Below are 12,313 nucleotides of genomic sequence, written 5' to 3' on the forward strand. Positions count from 1 at the left end.
AAGGTGCTGAAAGCTCGATAATAACATCTCTGAACATGATGCCAGGGGCTCTGCTGACCCTTGGCAGTGTCCCCGGGTTTCCATCCACTGCCCAGAACAAAACAACAGAGACCACTTTATTTATAGTGTCATGTCAACAAGTACAGTTGGAAGGATCATCTGTGGGGCGTCCCAGTGACTCAGCAGGATAAGGCGCCATGTCGAACTGAGCGTTAGATGCTGCAGGGCTCAGTATAAATATCTTATAAGCTTGGATTTTATCTGGCTTTTCAGTTTCTCCCTCTTGAGGATTATTCCGTTCATTTTTTTTTTTATTTCAATATTTCTCTTACAATCATGTTTCTCCGTTATTGTTCTTCAGTTTGATCTTTTCTAATGTTAAACAATATTTAACTGTCTATTGAGATGACTCATTCCTCAAGCTCTAGTAACTATCACACAATATGACTTGCTATAATGCTATGTATAATTTTAGCAAATCTCCAACACTGATTTTAATGTCAGTACATGAATAATTTTTCCTTTTCACCCTAAATTATTTAAGGAACTTTTCTGCTCTCCAATTTCTGCAGATATTCACATCTGCCCAGTCTTAATACACTCAACTATGGCTGGCTATTCATCAGAAAGACACGTGGCTGACAGTATGGTAATGTTCGGGTTTTAGCATGGAAATAAGGATGAACTCTATAAGGAGATAACAAGATGGCAAGAAGAAGGTAATCCATCAAGTGAATCCCCAAACAGCCATTCCTGCTTGTTATATCAACAACAGTGGAGATGAAGTTGAATGGGGTGTTTTATAACAAACAGCTTCCATCTATCAGTTGGTGCTTCAAAATCATATTTATTTTATTTTGTGTTTAAACCCCTCTTTTTCCCCCAATTCGGAGCACGATGTGTGTTTCATGGTTAATTGCAAAGGAGCATTTAAGGCTTTTCATAATAATTGTGGCTGTTATTCTGCCACATATATTTAATGCATGTAACATTTGCAGCACAATCACTAGATGATTAAATTGGTATCAGGGAAGCATCTGACTGGTTTTAACCACCAATGGTGTTCAACCGCTTTAAAAAAAAATGGATGCAGTAGATGATTACTGCATGAATGTATTCAGTTCCAAAGCATCACAGCACTCAGATTTCATTACAAACTGCAAAAGAAAATTGCTTTACCTACAGTACTAGATTCTCCTTGGCTGTTGGTTTCCTCTGCTCTTAACCTTTCTGCCTGCACAGGCAGCATTTCAGTCAAGTCTTGTGAGTGTAGAACTCAGCACACTACCACTGAGCTGACAACCTTTAAGAAAAAACAGGGAGCTTTTCAATCAAAAAGAAATCACAATAGAGCTTTTAAGAGATGCAGGTGATTGTTCTTGGGGCAACATGAAGTGCTCCTTAGGCTAGTCTGCAAAACATTTTACTAAAACAACACAAAGATGATATGATGTGTGAAGTGTTTTGGTGAAAGCTGCACCTTCACTCACAGGGCTTATCCAGAAACAAGGTTTGGATGCTGTGACACAAAGATGCTGCAGCTGCAGTTCATCTGATGGAGAGGAACACATAACCTCTCAATCTTACTGTTTTTATTCTCCCTGGAAACAAAACATCTGAAAACACCTTTATGCCTTTAAGTGTTTTGTACCTTTTTCATTTCTGTGTTGTTATTAAATTCAAGGCTTTTCATTCAGTCACTTTCTCCGACACATAACGACAAAGTTTCAGAACTCCAGACCTGTGGGCAGTTTTGTTTCACAGTTGTAGAGAGAGATGAAGGCTGTTTGCACTTTGCTCTTTTTGGCCAATTGTGAAGTTCGATAAACAACGCATCTGGTTTTGTATCACAGGAAGACATGTCAGGGTTTTGTAATATTTTCTTGACGATCGCTCCAAGATATCAAAAACTCTTTTCTTGCTATGGCAAACAGTGGAAGTAAAACTGGAGAGACAGACAAGTGAAACAAGTTTTATTCCCCCGAATCCGCAGACGCCTCTGAATCTAGATACGGATCATTTGGCAAAAACAAACAGCAGATTTTGTATATGACACAACAACACTGGAAAGGAAATAAGGACCCACAAAGTCTGGTACATTTGCTCCAACCATTGGTTTTAGTAGATGTAGTCTTCATAAAGACATTTTCCAAATGAACTGTGTGTGGACGGTCCATTACTTCAGACTTTTAGATCATTCCCAAGTGCTAATAAAGAGCATCTCTAATCAGATTCCCAATAAAGTGATAGTGACCATGGGTGTCTGCTTCAGTCAGGATCCGCCCATTTAAAGTCAAACAATACAATGAATGTTTACCTCCAGAAAGCATTTAATCAAGACATCAATTCCTGGGAGGACGCTGTGTTTCTTTTAGCGGGAATGAGGCCGTAACATTCATGCTGTTACATAAATTACATGCAGAGACAGAAGGGGATTAGTTATGATGTGTAAATTAAGTCATACTTATTTATTGGGAGAAAATGGCATAGTTCTTATTCAGAAACACAGCACAGATGTGTGTTACGCTGGCAGCCACAGAATTGACGGCTTTGGTACTGGAGAGATTTATTTAATTACTCCGGTCTGCTTCTCTGAAAGAGCCAGCTTGAGAAACAGAATCACTTAGTGCTATTTTTTTCTCTTTGGCACTGGCTGTCTCATGCTGATATAAGAGGGTTGCAAATAAAAAGAAAAGTTTTAACAGATAGCCGGATTTCGTCCAGTCCACTCCACCGCACCAGTTTCCTCAACAAAGTGTCCCACAGAATTAAAAGCAAGCCCATAGGTCATGCATCAAGTAATTATAGTATATATTAGCCTATTACTCATTGCCATGTTTTGTTGCTAGGCGACATCTAGTGGTAGTAGTAATTGTGACAGGAGGAGAGGGAAGTAGCAGATTGGTGACGGGTAGGAGACACGGGTAGGAGACATTTAATTCCCATTAACCACATAACCCTTCATCAAAGCTAACCACGTTGTTAGGACTCTAACAGTAACAATGAGTCTCATCAGTTATGTCAATCAAAATTACAATATTTTTTTATAAAACTAGCTTAGCCTACGATTGTTATCATAGTAACCATGGCAATAAAGGTAGGTATCGTCTGTGTGTTTACTGTAAGCTTGACAACCAAGGTCCGGCAAGCCTGCTGCTATAGAGGAGACCAACAGGTCCATTGCAGCCAAACATCTCTGTAATCCTTTTGCAGCTCATCTTCCATCCAAAGTCTTCCAAAGACATGATTGTACCAAAAAAAAAAAATCTTCTGGTCATCAAACAATTATGTCTTCTGGTCTGTCAAGCTTTGGTTAAGATGTGACAAACCTCTCTCCTCGCCCCCTAACGTCAGATGTTTTGTGCCAGCAACTTTGCGCTACAAACAGTCTTTATTCAAACTGGATCAAGGGAGGGTTTATAGTGTGGGGGGAAAAACAATATCTCTGTTTCTGGTGTGGTTTACAGCCCTTTTATAATGAATCGAGTGTTGTATGCCAATATCAAGAATAGGCCATGTCTCCTGATTTACAAAGCTGTGGAAAAGTTTTAGATGAGACACTTTAGATGTTTAGATTTTTATCCAGTATACAACAGTGGGATTGACTCTATAAGAAGATAACAAGAGGGCAAGAAGGAACTAATCCATCAAGGAAATCCCTAAACAGCCTTTTTTACTTGTTACATCAGCAGCAGTGGAGATGAAGCTGAATGGGACATTTTGTGACAGCCAGATTTCATCTATCAATTAACTGAACTTATGCTACTTCAGACTTCACACTTTTTGTCTGATTTTAGTTTTAATTTAAGTACTGCATTGGACTAAACCCTTGTCACAGATACGTGTTGCCATCCACCTGGAGTTACCTCCATGACAAATAGGGTTGACAGAGTCTCATAGTAAATTGCACTGAATCGTTTAATATTCTTAATAGTTATGTGACTATTTTTCAGTCACAGTTTTTCATGCATGTGCAGGGGCTGTGCAAAGCATTTAAGCACTTTACATGATTAAAATTCTTTTATTATCAGGAGGTGTCTGATCAATCCCAGATTCATTATGCTGAGAATGATTCCAAACATATAGTAAGTCATAAAGACCCATCTTCATAGATAAGAAACATCATGTCATCAGTCTGGGATCAATGAAGACGTAGAACTGTGGCAGGTACTCCCAGACGCTGGAACAACAACCTATTAGCCAAGTACCTGGAGAGATGTAGCTGCAGGTGTACTGACGAAGACTTGTGCTGGTTAAAGACAAATACTGATCTGAATTGGATTTGGAGTTTGGGTAGGGATCCCATATTTTTTCAACAGTGCTAATCTATAAATGAGATTGGGTGATCCATGACCAATACCAATCATTGTTGGCTGCTTTTCAGATTGTGAATGCTACAAAGGGCACAGCACAGATCACTTCTTGTTACGTGTTACCCACGGATGGTGATGAGACATATTAATTCTCATCGACTGATTGCATAATTTTAATGAAAATATACAATGATCGGTGGCCAATCATTTTGGGAATCCCTTGGTTTTTGTCTTTCTACTGCACTTTGGATGGAGTTAAATAAATAAATAACAACCTTATTTCACCTTTAGTGCCTAAACTATTTGTGACTTATGACATTCGAGATTTAGAGTGAAATATCCCACTACCTCTCGGATGCTTTGCCATGAAAGTAGTGCTAGTGCCATTTCATAGCATGCTAAGATGTTTGACTAAGAAGGTGAACATCATAAACATCTCTATTTATTAAACTATCATACGCCGTGAATTTCCAATAGACCAACTGATAACAGATAACACCCTGCAGGGTGTGTTCCCTAAGACAGCAGAGGAGTTGTGATTAGGAGCTTTTGAGTCACAAATTCATTGTTTACAGTTTCTCAGAGCCTAAGATGACGTCCTCACAGTGTTTGTTTTGTCTGGATAGCAGAGAAATGGCAAATCCTCCCACTGGAAAAGCTGAAAGTGACTAAAACACTTAATTCAGTATTCAGTAATAGTTGTCGATTAATTTACTGATCGTCAGTCGTTATGTGGTAGAAATACACAAAAAGGCAGCTTTACACTGTCTGCATCACAAAAACTCCTTCACATACAACCACACAGATGAAGTGATGGGTCGTGCAGAGTGTGTGCTGCGGCGTTGAGAGGAGAGGCCACTTCCTGTCCTGCTGCATCGGAAATACCAGCCCCGAAGCCTCTGAGGCTGGATTCAGATTAGACCACAAACACTTGCGCGCACACATACACACACACACACACACACACACACACGTTCACACATAAAGTAAACTCAACCAAGAACACACCCCAGAGCACACACGCAAGCAGCAGCCAATGTGCAGAAGGGTTGAATCTTGTGAGAGTAAACACAACACCATCACATCGCCACGAACTGTAGCTGCCTCCCTCCATCACACAAAAGGACACAACAACACACACACACACATAGTATATATACATGTATCGCACACAAACGCTCACACGCACAGAAAGTCCCATCCGCTGGGAGTATTGTTGGATTCTTCCTCCTCTGACGCCTGTGAGGCTCTTGCTTGGGAAAAGGAAACGCAGTCTTGTGTAACCTTTATACACAGCAGAGACAGAGAGAGTCTTTTTGTTGGCAGTGCCAGAGGTCAGGCCCTGAGCTCTGCTTTAATCCTGATTTCTACAGTCAACATCTTGTCAGCTCCAGAGACTGAAGGCCTTTCTCCTGCGTGACTCTGGGAGGAGGGTTTCACTGCTAGCAAATGATTACACATGTACAAGTGCAATCGAATAGGTTGGAGAGGAAACTTCTCATTTTCAGCGACAACAGGGCTGCATTAATCAGGACTAATGAGACTAAGATGTACGTAGCATGGTTTATTGAGCTTGCTGTTTTTAGTCTATTTTAAATCAGTGGTTGGTTTTATGGTGTCTGGCATTTGTGTTTGGTTCAGTCTTAGTTTCCAGGTGTTGTTTTCAGCAAGCGAGCTCCCATGAAGCCAGTGTAAACACTACCTGCCCAACAGCAGACTTAACAGCAAGAGACAGAAATGAAAGAGCAGCTGCTGAACGTAGTGAAACATTAAGCATCAAAGAGATAGATCTTTCCCTCAGGAACTGGTGGAGACCAAAATCAGAGCTCAAATGAGAATGCATAATGATAAGTTTTCCCCAGTTAAAAGTTTTTTTTTAATTTTTCATAATTTCATGAATTTTCAAAGTCAGAACGAACGGTTGTTGCTGTTGGAATAGTTTGTTCGCCTCAGTGAAGTCTGTAACATTTGAAAGAGGATAATCTGCTGTTTGTTGCATTTGAGACAACAGCTCCAGGATCACTTGTGGCAAAACCTTTTTATGTACCTTTTATTTTTATTTTAAAACTTTTAATAATCCTTTTCAGAACAGTCAAATGATGAGTATAGGTAGTTTTGGGGCAGTCTGTGAGTCTTCACATGATGTTGACATGATGTCTTTGTAGAGATTGCATGTAAATTAATATATAAAATATATTATTAAGAAATACATTCATTCACAGATAAAACACAGAAGAAAAAATGTAAAAGCATCTAAATACCAATATAGGTATATGTATGTATGCATGCATATATCCATTTATGTATACATACATGTAAATCTGAAAAAAATCTTTCTTTAACATCAGTTGAAAAATAATGAATATGTTGGGGACCATCAGGCCAAAAACTTACAGTTATGAATTCCATATTAAAGAGCAAAAAATTACAAAACAATAAGGGCATTACAAGTGTTTCATTGTATAGCCTACTTCCTCAAAGGTCTGGTCACCATAAGAATCAGAGTCGGAATCAAAGTCTTTTTTATTGGCCACAAACAAAAAAAATGACTCAGTTATTTCATTACTACTCCCCAGTTGTTTTTTTAAAGTCAAAAACAAGGACAGCTAAAGCTGTTACAATAATAAGTAGTGGGGGTGGATGGTGTATCTCACATGGCTGTGATGCTATTTTTTGGCTACAGTCAATAAATCTGTACATAAAGTCTAGTGCTCAAACCACCGTCTGCTTGACTAATCCTGTCCCTGTGTTTGTCTTCTGTCTGCTGTTTGGTTCTTGTTTGGTACAGTATAGAGGGTGTATCTTTTTAATGAAAACATCTGTTTGATGCTGCTGGTACAAGGTTGATGAGATAAACCTTACAGTAAATGTGCCAAGACTGAGGTAAAAGAGGCTGAAAAAGCTCTGTACAGCTGCCAGGCTTTATTGGTTTGTCATTGAGAGTGACACCTTTCAGATTAGCTGTAGTTACCGTATATGATTCATTCTTAACATATTACCCATATTAGGCAATGGAAAATGACATGTCAAGAACTGTGGTCTTAAACATTAAAGTCAGATACTCTACAGTAAATTTAATTGTCATTCCTTCCTCAAAGATCTTCTTAGTTCTTGTTTTGAAGCCTGAGTGTTCCTCAGTAAGCCATATCCATTTACGTATATGTATGAGTATCAGTGAGATCTGACGGTGCCAAATGTCCCACATGTTTCCATCAATAAGATGTAAATTATCAGAGTAAATATGAAGCTGGCGATAGAACTGATTTAGAGGTAAAGCTGCTACTGCTTGGTCTGTACACAATAGCTGCTACAGACGTTGATCATTCACACACGGGACACAAATGCACCCATTTCTCAATCAACCAGTTACAGGTATAGACAGGTTATTTTAATTGGTGGTATTACCTCTATAATGTTATTTCAGGCAGTAGAGGAAACACCTGAATAGAGTTTCAACTGTAATGTTAAAGTTGATGACGCACCCACAAGGCTTTTTAACCTATAAACCAACTTATCAGGCCTCTGATATCTTCTCCCAAATGTTTCCTCTGACCCTTTTTCTCCCTCTTTCTTCTCTTCCTCCTTTTGCTCTGTGACTCCCGGCAGACTGTGGAAAAAGTCCATTAGTTGTTTATATACTCCCACTTTCTCCTCCTCCACTTGTGAATTAATGTAGCGAATCACGCCAGACCACTCTCCTCTCCTCTCCCCTCTTCTCCTCTGAGGGAGTTATTCACATTTAAAAGCCCATAATCAAACACCTACGCGTTAAATGGAAGACCATTAATGCTAATGGTATACCTTGGACTGAGCCGAGATGAAACCTTGAAGAACTACAAACTATTAAGGCACAGAAAGGACTTTATCCTCCTTGAGAAGAGTCCGATATGTCTTTCCTTTCAACTGAGGTGATGAGGAGGTCAGAGATCGGAAATGGTGGGAAGTTTTCAGAGGTTCATCTTATCACTCTTTTTCTTTGCCATTTGCCATTATGATGTGGGGCCTGAGCCGAGGACAACATTGATTTGTATGTTCTCTCCAAACAGACTATTTCAAATTATACTATTTTAGGAGGGTGAAAAAATCCAAATTGCCAGGTTTAAAGTGGCCCTGTGGAAATCTGAGGTCACTCCTGTACCAAGTGGGCTGCCAGCTCACTCTGGGATCCAACATTTCCTTCCAGGGAGGGTCAGAAACATTCACACTTTACAGATTTTATCTCCCAAATTTCACTGTCCTGTCCACGACTTCTTCCACATGTCACATGGACACAGAAATTACCAAGTAATTTCAGCCACCCCAGGCCGGCGCTTGGGTGTCTGAAGTGTTTCCCTTGGGTTATTTTTAGGACATCCCCCTCCTGGTGGTTCAGATGGTCCGGTCTGGGCCAGAGGAAGGGGAGTGGTAGGGGAAAGGGGAAATCTTCAACAATGACTTCATTAACACGATGCCCAACATGACCAGCACAACTGGACTTTACTGCTCCGTTACAACACTGGATATATGACCTTTCCTTTTTGGATTTAATCCCTTGAAACTCATTGTTTTATCTACACCCACATGACTTGTAAAGTCTAACATGGAAGTTTGCTGAAGTTCCCTCCATCCAAGACTTCAGACCTCAGAAGCATGTTGATCACAAGTGAGTACATGTTCAGCTATATCTGTTGTGTTGTGTTGTGTTGCATGACAGACAGGAAGAAAATGAGGACCTCAGCTTCTTAATGCCTTTTCTTTTGTTTTGTTTTGTTTTTTGATGGCAACTGACAATTGGTGCTTGATGACATTCATTAAGTTAATGGTTGCTAATTAGCTTATCAAGTTGTAATTAATGAGGGACCTAACTGAGCCTTGATTAGACTGCATATGGCTTCAGGGCTACTCTTCATGGTGGAGTTTAGCCTCTGCTTTTCAAGTTATTCTTTGAGTAAAATCACTATCAGCAGTGAAAAATCAAACTGAAATAAGGCTGTTCTTGATTCATGAGGGAGAAAAATAAGGAATTCAAAGCACTCCAGTATCGACTGAGAGTTCTTTATTGTTTGAAAGTCGTAGGCCTGAAAACATCATGAGAGCGGTTTTGAACTCTGGGAGAATAAAAGCTTTTTCTCTGGCAGGAAGAGCGTAGGAATCGCTCTGAATGTGCGTGGGCAACTTTCAAAATGTGGCATATTGGAGGGAACTGATCATGCGTTAGATACAATAAAAAAAAGAATCCAACTTTGTAATATAACTTTTATGTCTAAAAACTTTAAAGTACTCACCTGTTGGTGAAGTATTACACTGTGCAAATTAGTCAAAAACCTTTGGCTTTACAGTACTTTTGAAATGTCTTATTGCTTTCAACGGTAACTTCTATGGATATTACATAACATGTACTATAGTAGTCATGTATTAGTGAATTAAACTGTGTCTGTGAGTAAATTGATATATTGAAGAAATGAATGAGATGGAAACTGTAATGATAATGATAGCCTACTGTTGCCTAAGTTTGCCGTTTCACAGGTAATAGTGATTCAGCTGAAGCCTTGCAGTTGTATTTGAGGGAAACAAGGTGTTAAAATAAGCTTTTTCTTTAATGTGTCAGAATGTCTGCACTGTACAACATGTTCAGTAAATGACTGGGCTGCAGTCAAAGAAATACTGTCATCAGGGTTCAACGGTTCTTTTGTGATAATGAATTCTTCTCTCTCTTACCTGAATACATATAACGTTGTTAATGGAGAGTTTCACATCTTAATTGCATTGCATTCTGGTCCATTTCCTACTAAGCCCTCACAGCAGTGGGGTGTCTGCTTTTCTTTTCTTTTTTAACATTAGTGTACAATGATGACTAAAAAACCTTTGCTTGTGACACCAAAGTCAGATTGTCAGTGTGATGCTGTTGATGGTTAGATAGCTGAAAGTGTTTGGTGTGAGAAAACGACTCTGTAGGTGCTGAAGATATCTGTGTGGTGTCACTTTATCTTCATTTTCCAAAACAGTCCAAAGGATAATTATCAACAGTCCAAAAAAAAACAAGGTGCAGTAGATGGTATCTCATAAATAATAAAAATATATCAGTGAACTTTTTTTCATCAAAAACACCTTAAAGGGACAACGAGGAGTTTTGGAAAAGCGAAGCGTTTTCACACTACATTTATGAGCCTCCACGCGCACCGTAAAATTCTTTGACCGGCGCAAGACGGACTCATGTTTTCATTCATCAATAATTAAAGTCAGAGGTTCAAAGAGGTTCACATACCGTCGTAGTTCCGACCATAAACGGCGATTTGGCTGCGTTATTCTCATGACTCGCCACGAAGGAAACGCTGGTCGGCTCGACCAGCATTTCCACCACCACCATAATAACAAAATAACGATAGAGACAGAACGATATATTTATCGAAAATGGGCCCATTAACAAGTGTGGGTAGCAGAGATTCATCCACATTAACGTGAGACTTTTTTATAACCGAATAGAAACTCCTCGTTGTCCCTTTAACTTTGGATTTGGACTTTATGCATTTTTTAAAACTGTGTGGTCAAATCCCACACTCAGCTCTGATGGTGTTTACCTCGCCTGAACAGTTAATGAGCTGCGGTTGTTTATGCACAAGTGGCTCATCAACTTTGAAAAATGTAAACACCTATGGGACAACTTAAACTTTCAGATTCACTGTAGAGTTTAGAAATTTGTACTCCAAACTATCCACCTATTTGTACTGAATAATTTAGTGGCAGCTGATTAACAACATCAAGTCTTTTTTCCTTTGTTTACCTCATTAAAGTTACTGAGAGAGTTATAAAGTATGGAAAATTATCCAGTCATGCTTACATTACTAATATTATGGGTCTTTTCTTAAATCAGAATGGGTGTCCACCATCTTGACCAAAGCACCCTTCCAACAGAAAACTTCTAGTTAGTATCTACTCCACCTTCATACAGATTCAGTTGTTTCCATGTTTGCTAACGTAAGCTCTGCAAGCTGGACAAAGGAAAATTGAGCCAAACGTGGTGTCTTACAGAAGAAGTACAAGCTTTTGTTCATTTTTAAATAAATAGCCTACTTTGGCATTTATGTTTATCAAGCTGGCAGGCAGGTTGAGGAGACTGATACCAACCTTAAATCTGTCCAGTAAATATGAAATTCCTATCACACAGCTTAACTTAAAAGAGCTACTTGTAAATTTTGCAGTTGATATCTACAACCAGTGTTGACATTCAGCTCTTTACAGACTAGTCTTGCCAAGAGCTTCAGTCATTGTGTTTACAATATTGAAACATGCCCTCTGAGCAGCAGTAGCTGTGAGCTATAGATCAGAGCAAGCTGGTTAGCATGCCAACTTCAGAAGAAAAGAATTGATAGAAATAGAAGCAAAACAAGGATATTGTTTTCCACTGCTGCAAACTGTGCTTAGCAAGTACACACTGTAGGCTACAAGAACTCAGTAGCTAGCCTACTTACTTACGGGTAAGTAGCTGTTAATGCTAATGTTAGCATTAGCAACAGGAAAAACTTAAAAACAGCTGATTTCAAAGACTATAAAATGGAGACTCTTGGAAGACTTGCTTAGTATTACAAAATCCACCTAGCTGAATTAAGACATTATTTAATTTCCTCTAATGTAGGATGTTTGATCTGCGGAGACTCCAAGGAACCTGTGGTATCATCCAGGATATGATCCACATTTGCTGGTGCTGCTGTTTCTTTGGTTGGGGCCAGTTTCCCTCTATTTCTCCTAAGATAAATGGCTGCTGACTGTGGTCTTATATTGTATTTGATGGACAGAGTGGTATCGATCTCTTCATCAAACTCTCCGCCAGAAAGTGAGTAAGCACTTTCCCCAAAATGTCAAACTATTCCTTTAAGCATATTATATCAATATGTTCATCTAAATCTGCTCCACTCAAATCCTGTGAAACCCAAAAACTAATCCTCAGCTTTGCAGACACCTGCCTAAAAACTTTGTGAGCTCACTTCGTAGCTTAACCACCTCTGCAGAACTACGTCAGCTTC

At 39.3% G+C, this 12,313-nt stretch overlaps 1 protein-coding gene across 8 annotated transcripts in view; it reads left to right on the top strand.

Moving 5' to 3' along the window:
* The window catches only part of LOC146974673 (rho GTPase-activating protein 7), a 103,695-nt gene that overhangs the window by 61,823 nt on the left and 29,559 nt on the right, over positions 1-12,313 (top strand). For 2 of the 8 annotated variants that reach the window (XM_085798236.1, XM_085798237.1), the window contains exon 1: positions 8,718-8,955. The exons of 5 other annotated variants lie outside the window; for them this stretch is intronic. In XM_085798236.1, coding sequence (XP_085654362.1) covers positions 8,943-8,955 — 13 coding nt within the window. In that variant the 5' untranslated portion in view covers positions 8,718-8,942. Of the gene's footprint in view, positions 1-8,614; positions 8,956-12,313 lie in introns of those variants that run through there. One more of the 8 variants, XM_085798238.1, reaches the window with a different exon arrangement.

This window comes from Trachurus japonicus, chromosome 14, assembly GCF_045865225.1.
Source record: "Trachurus japonicus isolate A0001 chromosome 14, Traja_1.0".
NCBI lineage: Eukaryota > Metazoa > Chordata > Actinopteri > Carangiformes > Carangidae > Trachurus > Trachurus japonicus.